Consider the following 11,040-nt stretch of genomic DNA (forward strand, 5'->3'; position numbering starts at 1 on the left):
GACCGACTACCAGCCACGCAAGATGTAGAAACTGGTGTAGTACGAAGTTCTTATGAATTGATTACTGTATTGTATGTATGTAGTACACCTTCCCGCCCACTAGCTGCATGACGCCCCAGTGGGTCGCAGTTTGCATGGCCATAAGCTTTGAATATGAATAAGCATTTGATTCCTTCTGCAGTCACTTGATGCGCGACCAAGTTCTCACGCTCATCCACATTTTTACGCATTGGCACGAGAGCCGCAGTAAGTGATACAAACGGGGCGGAGAACGCCCATTTATATTTCTCTAAACAATACACTGCATACGTTATATTACTAATATTTACCCTTCTTCGACGGTCTAGCATTCTTTGCTTTCCTCCTCTCCTGTAATTTTCTATCCTTTCGAATATCCTCCGTACTCTTAATTTCCGACTTTCCACTACCATCTTTGAATGAGCCAACTCTCTTTTCCTTTGCCTCGGCAACTCTCTTCTTCCTGACATGGTAATCATCACGATATTTATCAGCTTCCTTTGGTGCTCTTTCTTGCTTATGCTTGTATCGTGTACCGAAGCCTCGTCCAACTCCACCAGCACTGGCAGGGCCTTCGCGTTCTGCTTCACCTGTTCGAGGCATACGATCGACCTTGTGTGCTTTACGCCATCTATCAAATCGACCACTTTGGAAACTAGCTGCAATCTTTTGGCCACTCTCTCCACGAATGTATTTGGTTCCTTTGGATCCATCCTCATCGTTGGCTCGAGCGACATATTTACTATTCTTTTTATCCCATCTCATGCCCTTTGCTCTAGCGGGTTCGGCAAAAGATTTCGCCCCATCATCATTGGTGAGGTCCATAGTAACACCTCTAGCTGCCTCGACGAAGTTTGAGTTTTGTGACGCTGTGTTGTATGAACCAGAATGAACACCATATCCACGCTCTTCTGCAGTATTGATAGTTTTTGGCGTGTATGACATGAAATTTTCGGAGTCTTTCCAAGATAGCGTTCGTCCTTTGCCTTTTTGTGATGCTTTCGAGAAGGTAACTTCAAGCTCATTTTCCGATGCCTCGGCCATGTCGTCATCTCCTCCAGTGACTGTGACCTCAAGATCATCATCATCACCATCGTCGCCATCTACCTCCATAGGCGTATCGTTATCTAATTCTTCTGCTGCCGCTGCTGCTTTTTCGTCCTCCTCTTTCTGTCTTCTTGGAATGATTTTCTCCCTTCGGTGTCGCATGATTTCGGCAGCCTCACTGTGAGCAGCTTTACCCTTCTGCCCGATCTCAAAGACAGTCTCATTGGGTCGGAATCCACTGATCTTTGCAAGCATATCCAATCGAGCTTGTTCGGCACCATTTGTCACATCCTTGAAAAGTGGGTGTAGCTCCATCCACCCTTTCGATGCCACTACTTCTTTGGCTCTCTTTGCACTTTCACTTGATGCCGAGTTACGGGTCTTAACGTAGAGCTTCTCTCCCTTCGCTGATACATTTCGCAGCGCGGTAAGATCGTCGTCATCATAGAGAAGCTTCGTGATCCATTCCGACTTGCTTTCTATCTCATTTCTCTGCAGAGCACCAACAATCACATCTTCAGCGTAGTTTGGTGAGTCGCCACATTCACGTCCAAGAAGTAATCTCCTTCCTAAAAATAGCTGTAGATCGAGAAGATATGGCGCATCAGTATCTCTGACCAAACTGTAACTCCAACCCCGTTGACCAGCTCTTGCAGTACGACCGACTCGATGAACGAAAACCTTTGGTTGTGGTGGAAAGTCATAATTAATGACATTTGCTAGGACAGGAATATCAATACCTCTAGCGGCGACATCAGTAACTACCAATATATTTGATTTTCCCGTACGGAAATCCTCAACCTGAATATTTCTAGCGGTTTGATCGAGTGAACCATAGGCATGAGAAACAGCAAATCCAGACATACGAAGTAGAGAAGCGAGATAGTCGACATGATGCTTCGTAGCTGCGAATATGATTGTTGAATGCTCCGTGGGCTTTAGCTTCCTACTTGGGCCATCGGGACCTCTCTTGCGCTTCTTGTCAAACCTGTCTGTTGCATTCAGTGCATTCTCGGGTAGGCCTGTGGGCATTTTGACTAAATCTTGGAGAATGTGCAATAAAGCACCTTCTTTTTCAGCACCTTTAACACTGAAAAATGCACTCTGAAGATCTGGGGAAACTTTGCTTTCTGCATCGAGACGAACCAAACTTGGCTCTTGAAGACCAGCTCTGGCGAATTCCACCAGCGACTTTGGTAAGGTTGCAGAAAACAATAAAGTTTGTCTTGAAATTGGCAAGGCGTGAAGAATTTCTCCCAATTGAGCAGCGAAACCCATTTCAAATAGACGATCGGCCTCATCAAAAACAACATATTTCATCGACGATAAATCCAAAGACATTTCAACCTTCAGATGTAAGAATCGACCAGGCGTAGCAATAACGATATCAGGATTTCCGGCCATAAATCCGAATTGTTCTTCGAGACTGTCACCTCCAACAAGTAGTACACATTTAAGATCAGTTCCTCGTCCAAATTCCTTAACAACTTTCAATGTTTGTAAGGCCAATTCTCGAGACGGAGACATAATTAGGGCTCTTGCACCAACACGCACACTGTGAGCTCTCAACTTTTCAATCATTGGGATGACGAAGGCAGCAGTTTTTCCGGAACCAGTTCTAGCCATACCAACAACATCTTGATTATCGAGGACTAAGGGTATCGTTTTTCGTTGAATAGGTGTAGGTACATTGAATCCTTTTCTACTAATTGCCTTTAACAAATGAGAATTCAATCCTTGGTTGAAAATTAGCACGTTTGCGCAAAATGCAAAGAGAGAGGGATTTCATACCCATTGCTTGAAATCCACCACCCTTCTTGACACTCTGCCCCTTCAAATTTGAGTTCTTTCGGTTCGCAGCTGATTGCTGTGCCGATATGAAAGCTCCATCACCATCTCCATCGCTCTCAAGTCCCAGATCCAATATACCATTAGCATCCAGAGGTTCTACATTTTTAGTAGTTGTATTTCCGAAATTGTCGTCATCTCCGTCGATATCACCATTGAAGAGAGATTTTGTGATATCAAAATCATTCTCCGAAAGCGCGGGGGATGCTGCACGACGAGGCATTTTGAGAGTCGTATTTTTCCACAGCGCGCGCAAATAGCAGCATACGAAGCATTGAAGATATCCAAAATCTTATCAGTTCAACTTTTTTTCTGATATGGCCCGTGCATGATTTCACCGCCTTCGTTAGCGCAAAACCTTAAATTTTGGAGGCAGATTGGAAAAATATATTCGAAATATTTTGGACCTTGAGCGATCCATTGATATTGTACATAAATATTTGAGAATCATGGCACCACCAGCTTCCGGGCGCAAGTCTAAGAACGTTAGCAAGGGTAAAAATGATGCGAAAACTTTGAAAAGGAAAAGAGATATAGAAGATCTTGAAAAACTTCAGAAATCAATTGATGAGCTTGTAAGTGCGGCCATGGCTTCCTTATCGACATTTACTTACTCTCTCAGGATGCGAAAGCAGAAATCAAAAACTTCTCTGAACTTCCCCTGTCTGAACCGACATCATCTGGACTCGAAGCATCTCACTTCAAAACTTTGACGGACGTTCAATCGAAAGCTGTACCTCTTGCGCTCAAGGGAAAAGATATTCTGGGCGCTGCGAAAACTGGTAGTGGAAAGACTCTTGCATTTTTAGTACCGGTATTAGAGAACCTTTACAGACAGAAATGGACAGAATTAGATGGCCTTGGCGCTCTCATTATATCTCCAACTCGTGAATTGGCCATACAAATCTTCGAGGTTCTGCGAAAAATCGGACGATACCACACCTTCTCGGCAGGATTGATCATTGGAGGTCGGAGTCTGCAAGAGGAGAGGGAACGTTTAGGGAGGATGAATATACTTGTGTGTACACCCGGGCGCATGTTACAACATATGGACCAAACGGCTGCATTCGATGTTGATAACCTACAAATGTTGGTCCTAGATGAGGCAGATCGAATCATGGATATGGGATTTCAAACATCTGTCGACGCTATACTAGAACATTTACCGAAACAAAGGCAAACGATGCTATTTAGTGCCACACAAACGAAGAGAGTCTCGGATCTAGCAAGATTGAGTTTGAAGGAACCCGAATATGTCGCAGTACATGAAGCAGCATCCTCAGCCACCCCCACAACATTACAACAACATTACTGCGTAGTGCCGTTGCCTGCAAAGCTCAACACGCTATTTGGCTTCATTAGAGCTAACCTAAAGGCTAAAATAATAGTATTTATGTCTTCAGGCAAGCAAGTACGTTTTGTCTACGAAAGTTTAAGACATTTACAACCTGGTATTCCATTGCTTCATCTCCACGGTAGGCAAAAGCAAACCGCAAGGCTTGACATAACTTCGAAGTTCTCTTCATCGAAAAATTCATGTATATTTGCGACAGATGTTGTTGCAAGAGGTCTTGACTTTCCTGCAGTCGATTGGGTGATTCAATTAGATTGCCCCGAGGATGCTGATACCTATATTCACAGAGTTGGTCGAACTGCACGTTATGGGAAAGTAGGCCGGGCAGTCATGTTTTTGGATCCATCTGAGGAAGAGGGCATGCTGAAACGATTGGAACATAAGAAAGTACCGATACAAAAGATTAATATCCGACCGAACAAGACGCAAGACATCAAAAATCAATTACAAAACATGTGTTTCCAGGACCCTGAGCTGAAATACCTAGGTCAGAAAGCATTTGTCAGTTATGCCAAATCTATCTTCTTACAAAAAGACAAGGAGATATTCAATATCAATGAGGTTGATCTGGAGGGTTTTGCATCGAGTATGGGTCTTCCCGGTGCGCCAAAGATTAAATTCCAGAAAGGAAACGATGCAAAGAATGTCAAGAATGCTCCAAGAGCTGCTATTGAGTCTAGCGACGACGACAGCGAAACCGAGAAGAAACCTAAAAAGAAAGAAGAAGTCCGAACGAAATACGATAGAATGTTTGAGCGCCGTAACCAGGATGTTTTGTCTGGTCATTACTCCAAGATGATCGCAGATGATACCCCTATGAAGGATGTAGATGGTACCGCGGACGCTGATGAAGACAATGACTTTTTGTCAGTGAAGAGAGTAATACCTGTGGGTAACAATGATAGTTCCGACGACGACGATGAAGATGTTGCTGCGACTGGGCCACTAGGAAAGGTTATCGAGGGTATTAGCAAGGATCCTATTGTGATAGACTCGAAACGAAAAGAGAAACTTTTGAAATCTAAGAAGAAGCTTCTTAAGCTCAAAGATAGAGGAACCAAATTGGTATTCGATGAAGAAGGTAATCCTCATCAAGTATACGAATTGGAAGACGAAGAAGATTTCCGCGCAAGAGGTCCAGCCGAGGAGCAACGAGCTAAGTTCTTGGAAGAAGAAGCCGAAAGAGTTCGTCAAGCAGATCTTCTTGATAAACAAACTGCAAAGGACAAGAAACGAGAAAAGCGTGAGAAACGTAGAGCGAGAGAAGCAGCATTGGAGGATGACGATGAGGCACCTGAATTGGTTGGTGCTGGGGATGATGAAGATCCTATGGCTCTTCTTAGATCTTTGCCTCTACCAGAAGACGAAGAGGATGAAGATAGTTCGGCAAGGCCTGCAAAGAGACCTAAGAAATGGTTTGAGGATGATTCAGATGATGAGAGAAAGGTTGCTAAGAGAAAGAGTCGTGTTATTGAAGCTGCAGATGAACCTGAGACACTGGAAGATTTGGAGGCTTTGGCTGCTGGTCTTCTTAATTAATTTTGGCATTAGGAGTAGGAGTAACATGAAATGTAAAAATAGCGTTGATAATCAGATCAGAATTGAATCTTTATATACCCTTTTTGAATTTCTTGCTGTGTTGTTTGTCCTAGTGTCAAATATTTACATATCCATCTCATGGTATCGCAAATCAAGACCCCTAATCCATAACCCATTTCACCGAATCTTGGCTAAAACTACCCCTCCAACCTAACCCCCACATTCCAACAAGTAATCACAGCTCACACCACCACGATTGGTCCGTCGGCCCATGTGAAGCTTACCTCACATTTTTATGGGGCCCCGAAGCCAATTCGACTCGGAGGTAATCCGACGGCGCGGGAACCCTCCCACCCTCAAGTTGTACAGAACTTCTTTTTCTTTCTTTCTTGCTTTGCTTTTAATTATTTTTTATGCCAGAGGAAGTTCTTGATTGAGAGATAGATGGGTTATTAAGGGACAGATAATGATATGAGAGGATTACGCGATATGCAGGACAGAGATGACAATCATATTGAGAAGCAATGGCAGGCTGCTTGCGCTGAGAGAGGGGACCCGGATACGGATACACATGCTGCGAATTTTGGAGCGGGAGAGAAGAAGAATGGGAATGGGGATGGGGATATAGATCAAGTGAGCAATCTGCTAGAGAGATGCGATGAGGTGGCGGGGAAAGTAAATGGGTTTCTGGAAGAACAGTTTGGAGAGGAGGAGGAGGTCTTGAGGGGGGTGCAGGAACAGACGAGGATTGCGCTGGGCGTTATTAGGGAGTGTTTGGAGAGATATAGGTACGTTTTCTGGGGGGTGATTCTGCGATTGTGTGCGAGGAATGGGATTAAGTATTCAGTACCTATGGAAACTATGCTAACATGTGAGAATCCTCATAGTCTAGAAGAAATATCATTTTCCTACAACGGCGGAAAAGACTGTCTCGTCCTACTGATTCTCCTCCTCACCGCGCTCTCCAATCACCAATCCTCTTTTTCATCCTCATCCTCATCCCCATCCTCATCTTCGAAACCCAAACCGAAACCCCTCCCCCTCGCTCTCCCTTCCGTCTACATCCTCTCCCCGCATCCCTTCCCCGAAGTCGACACCTTTGTCGCCTCGTCCTCCGCACACTACCATCTACAACTCTCGCGCTACGCATCACCGATGAAAGAAGCATTCACGCAATACTTACACGATCACCCGGTTGTGAAGGCGATTTTGGTAGGCACCAGAAGGACAGATCCGCATGGTGCGGATTTGACACATTTCGATTTGACGGATGGGGGATGGCCTAGGTTTATGAGGGTGCATCCGGTGATTGATTGGCATTATCGGGAGATATGGGGGGTGAGTTATTATCATTTCATTATTTTTCGTGCTTGGGGTTTCTCCCCCCCTCTTGCTCCTTTCCTTTGCCCTTTTCTAGGGGCTTATACTAGGATCAAAAACTGTGAAAGTTTATCAAGTGGAAATTACTCACAACGAAATACTAACACAATCCCCCACAGTTCATCCGCCACCTCAATATCCCCTACTGTCCGCTCTACGATCAAGGCTATACCTCATTAGGAGGCACAACCGATACGCATCCGAATCCCGTACTAGTCGCCGAAGATAGCAAGGGAGATGGAGAAGGAGAAGTGAAATTTCGACCTGCGTACGAATTGGTGGAGGATGAGGAGGAGAGATTAGGTCGGGATTATTAGGGGCGGAGGGTATGGGAGGATGTAAAGAGGAGAAGCGAAAAGTGAAAAGCATAGGAGGAAGAATCATAGGGGGTAGAGGGAATGAATACTTGAACACTAAATAGAGAGGAAACATATGGGATGCGAGGAAGGAAGGAAGGGAAAAAGAAAGAAATAAGAGGAATAATGATGCATATGCATGATACCACTAGAGACGAGAGTCTTCACTTCATGAAGAAGATTCAAGAGAATACAGAATACAGATATATTGAACAGCATGGATGACACAATGTACAGTACAGTATAGAGCAAGGAATCTTTACGTATTTTATATATTATTGATTAGTTGATTCTGGATGTATGAACATGAACATGAACGTGCATGTGCATTTGGATATGGAAATGGAAATGGATATGGATATGCATTGTTTGGGGAGGCATGTGTAGTTTTCTCTTCCTTTTCCTTCTTTACTTTCTTTCGTTCTCGAAAGATTACCTATAGCGGAATTAGACACTTGCACATACAGACTCACATCACATACACACTACACAACCAAAAAGCACCCAAAAATATTCCAAAAATACATATTTCCTTCTTCATTAGCAAACTTGAGTTACAACTGCCTGCATACCAAAGACACAGACAGGGACGGAGTTCCATGTATAGTAAGTATAGTGTGTGTGCACGCTGAATCTAGGGTATGTGTGTATCCTCATACGCCAACCCCCATCCAAAAGTGCCCAGAATGCCACTCCATGTCCGTGCAATCCAGCTTTGTTCATATAATAAGTGATCGCGCGGTAAGTGAGATTTCCTTCCCAGTCCAGTGCCATCCCATCCGCTCCATACCCATTTTGCACCATACCCATTTTGCACCATACCCATTTTGCACCATACCATATGCACCCCTGCCCAAGTAAGGTAACATCCCTCGCCAAACAAAAGCAAACCAAATTCGATAAAGGAAAAAAACGCCCAATGAATTTATACATCCCCCGCCTCAATCTTCACTAGTCCCCGTGTAAAGAGTACTTTCATTTGGTCTCACATCTCCATGTAACCTAAGTCTATAAAGACAAGTATAAGGCACCTTACCATTGCCATGATTCCCCTTACTTCTGATCAAGAATTTATTACTAGCAGACGTATCGTTCATGATGTTATCAATCGGTTCCGTTACAAAATCCTTAAGATCTACTTGTATCGTAAAAGCTTGAGTGCTTGCACCATAAGCATCGAATGTCCAATCGCCCAGCTTTACCCAGCCAGATTCAAGATCATCATAATTTTCATCTGGGAAGATTTCATCAGAGCTCACTTTGACTTTCGCGAAAGTAGGGGTGTGAGGGATATAGGCTAGAAGTTCCATGTGGCTTGGTGCTGAGAGAGGTGAGAGACCTGAATTTTCGTAACCGGATTGAGGGAAGTGTTCCACAACAACTTGGTCGGGCCAGATATGATTAGCCGTTACGACACCAAGTGTAGGGCCGTGACCATTCTGTTGTGGTGAGCACCAACAATCACCAATTTCTTCCCATGCGGTAAGAGCTGTATCGGCGGAATTGGGGAGGGGAATAGGTTGATTGAAGATCAAGGCAATACTTCTGTGAATAAATCCAAAATCCATGTGTGGAAATCGGTAAGAAGGTGAGGTGAGACGAGGAATGACAGCAGAATGGGATCGTTTGGCGAAATGGTCCATACGTCGAAGGGGTCGAGCGACCTCTTGGTTGACATTTGCGTTCGAGAGAGCTTCAATTTGAGCTATGCTAACTGCTTTAGCAATTGCTTTCACTTGCCCAGCGGTGAGAGCATTCTTCCCAAGATTTGTGACCTTGTCTTCCAAATCTGTAATGTGTTTTTGAAGCTCCAATTTAATGTCTGCTGACTTATCTTTCCAGTCCTTCTTGATCAATTCGATGACATCATCTTTCGAGGCAATCTTACCATCTTTGATAAGTTGTTGTATTCGAGCTTGATGAAGACCGTCGAATTCAGAGCCAGCCCAGCCCTGAATCTTAAGTCTATTACTTTCAAGCCATCGATCAAAGTGCTTGGAATTGATAGCTCCAGTACTAGGAATATCAGATGGGGAGGGAGAGGTTGTAGGACGATCGGGAGAGCCATCGGAAGTAACATAGACAGGCTCCGGAATGAGAGATGGATCACTTCGAATCTTGTCTCGCATAGCTTGCCAAAGTTTTGCAGGGAGAACTGCTTTTCCAGCATAGTCCTTTTCAAGAACAAGGAAATCTGGAAGCAATTTCTGGATTTCTTCCAGAGCATTTTTGTCAATTGAAGAACGATGCTTGAGGAACGTTATATCAGCTTCCGCAGCATCCAGACGGCGGTATACTTCCTTGAGATCCCCCGGGGCGAATATTCGAGTGGGATGTTTGATTTGCGATGGGATAAATTGTCCAATATTTGACGACATGTCGGTGCCATACCAACGTAGGCTAGGCTCGCCACTATTCAAAAAGATAGTCCATGCAATGAAGGCAATGAGGCCAAGAAGAAACATCGGTATTAAAGACTTGGTGATATCGCCAAAAAGATTGAAGAGGCCCTTTGTAAGCCTTGCAAAACTATAGATAGTCAGTTTGATTCCATAGACAGCCGGATCAATTTCACTTACAGCCTGAACGGCCATCTTAAACCCTGTCCAACGTCAACAACAGTTCTATCCCTAAGCTCTAATATCGGCCCAGTTGGAGCACCACCCCGCATGTATTGCTGCTCTTCCATGATATCTCGTAATGCAGTACGACGGTTTAGCTCGTCTTCGTCCAAAGGGGTGGAGATATGAAAATCATAGTCTTGTTGTTGGTATGAATCAGACATAATGCTAGCATTGTCGTACAATTGACTCTCATTCTGGAAATTTCGATTGGCGCTTGGAGGAAGCCGTCGTTTGACAGGTCCAGTCCTCGAGCGCATGGAAGGAATGTGAGCAGGAGCATAAGGGACTGGTTTGGCAGGACGAGCATCAACTTATAAAATTAGCCAAAATTCCGATGAAAAAATAGAATTGGGTGAGACTTACCATCAGGAATTGATTCCTCAGGAGAATTTGCTCTAGGTTTGGTTCCCTTGCTAGAAGATTCTGGCTCTAAAAGACCTTCAATGACAGAAGAGATGTCGTTGGCCAATGGGGCCGCTCTTGGACCATAATTTGGGAGTGCAAGTGTATTTGTACCATACGCAGTACTTGTAGAAGCTGCCACAGGAGGGGGACCAGCGCCGCGTTCCGAACCAATCACTGAGCCAGCCGATTTTCTAGGACGTCCTCTACCTGGTGTTCGAGCTGCTGGTATATCTTCAGGACCAACAGCATTAGATCCGGAAACACTAGTAGCAGTGCGGCTACCAGCTCGAGTAGTACGTCTTGTAGACATTATTTGCTAATTTGTTGTAAACTTGCTATCTTAGCAGCGATATTGTGAGACGATTAAGAAGTATTTGAGGAACTCGAGATTGAAATTGATATCTGCAGATGTATGAGTTAGTAAGAATTGATCAAATTTTCGAGCGATAAGATCTATATAAGTAGCTCA

At 44.2% G+C, this 11,040-nt stretch overlaps 4 protein-coding genes across 4 annotated transcripts; 2 read left to right on the plus strand and 2 right to left on the minus strand.

The window, feature by feature from the left end:
- Positions 1–318: 318 nt before the first annotated feature.
- Positions 319–3,136, minus strand: EAE97_004761 (uncharacterized protein; the record flags this gene model as incomplete). Its single annotated transcript, XM_038875273.1, has 2 exons — positions 319–2,801; positions 2,857–3,136. 2 exons carry the CDS (start codon positions 3,134–3,136, stop codon positions 319–321), a joined length of 2,763 nt encoding a protein of 920 aa, XP_038733630.1.
- Positions 3,137–3,362: 226 nt separating this feature from the next.
- EAE97_004762 (uncharacterized protein) lies at positions 3,363–5,806 on the plus strand (the record flags this gene model as incomplete). Its single annotated transcript, XM_038875274.1, has 2 exons — positions 3,363–3,488; positions 3,536–5,806. 2 exons carry the CDS (start codon positions 3,363–3,365, stop codon positions 5,804–5,806), a joined length of 2,397 nt encoding a protein of 798 aa, XP_038733631.1.
- Positions 5,807–6,277: 471 nt separating this feature from the next.
- EAE97_004763 (uncharacterized protein) lies at positions 6,278–7,503 on the plus strand (the record flags this gene model as incomplete). Its single annotated transcript, XM_038875275.1, has 3 exons — positions 6,278–6,594; positions 6,694–7,144; positions 7,306–7,503. The coding sequence occupies 3 exons, from the start codon at positions 6,278–6,280 to the stop codon at positions 7,501–7,503; spliced, it is 966 nt and encodes a 321-aa protein (XP_038733632.1).
- Positions 7,504–8,483: 980 nt separating this feature from the next.
- EAE97_004764 (uncharacterized protein) lies at positions 8,484–10,881 on the minus strand (the record flags this gene model as incomplete). The annotated part of the gene is made up of 3 exons (XM_038875276.1): positions 8,484–10,071; positions 10,122–10,476; positions 10,530–10,881. The coding sequence occupies 3 exons, from the start codon at positions 10,879–10,881 to the stop codon at positions 8,484–8,486; spliced, it is 2,295 nt and encodes a 764-aa protein (XP_038733633.1).
- Positions 10,882–11,040: the final 159 nt, after the last annotated feature.

The sequence above is a fragment of the Botrytis byssoidea genome, assembly GCF_014898295.1.
Source record: "Botrytis byssoidea strain MUCL 94 chromosome Unknown BBYS_008, whole genome shotgun sequence".
Lineage (NCBI taxonomy): Eukaryota > Fungi > Ascomycota > Leotiomycetes > Helotiales > Sclerotiniaceae > Botrytis > Botrytis byssoidea.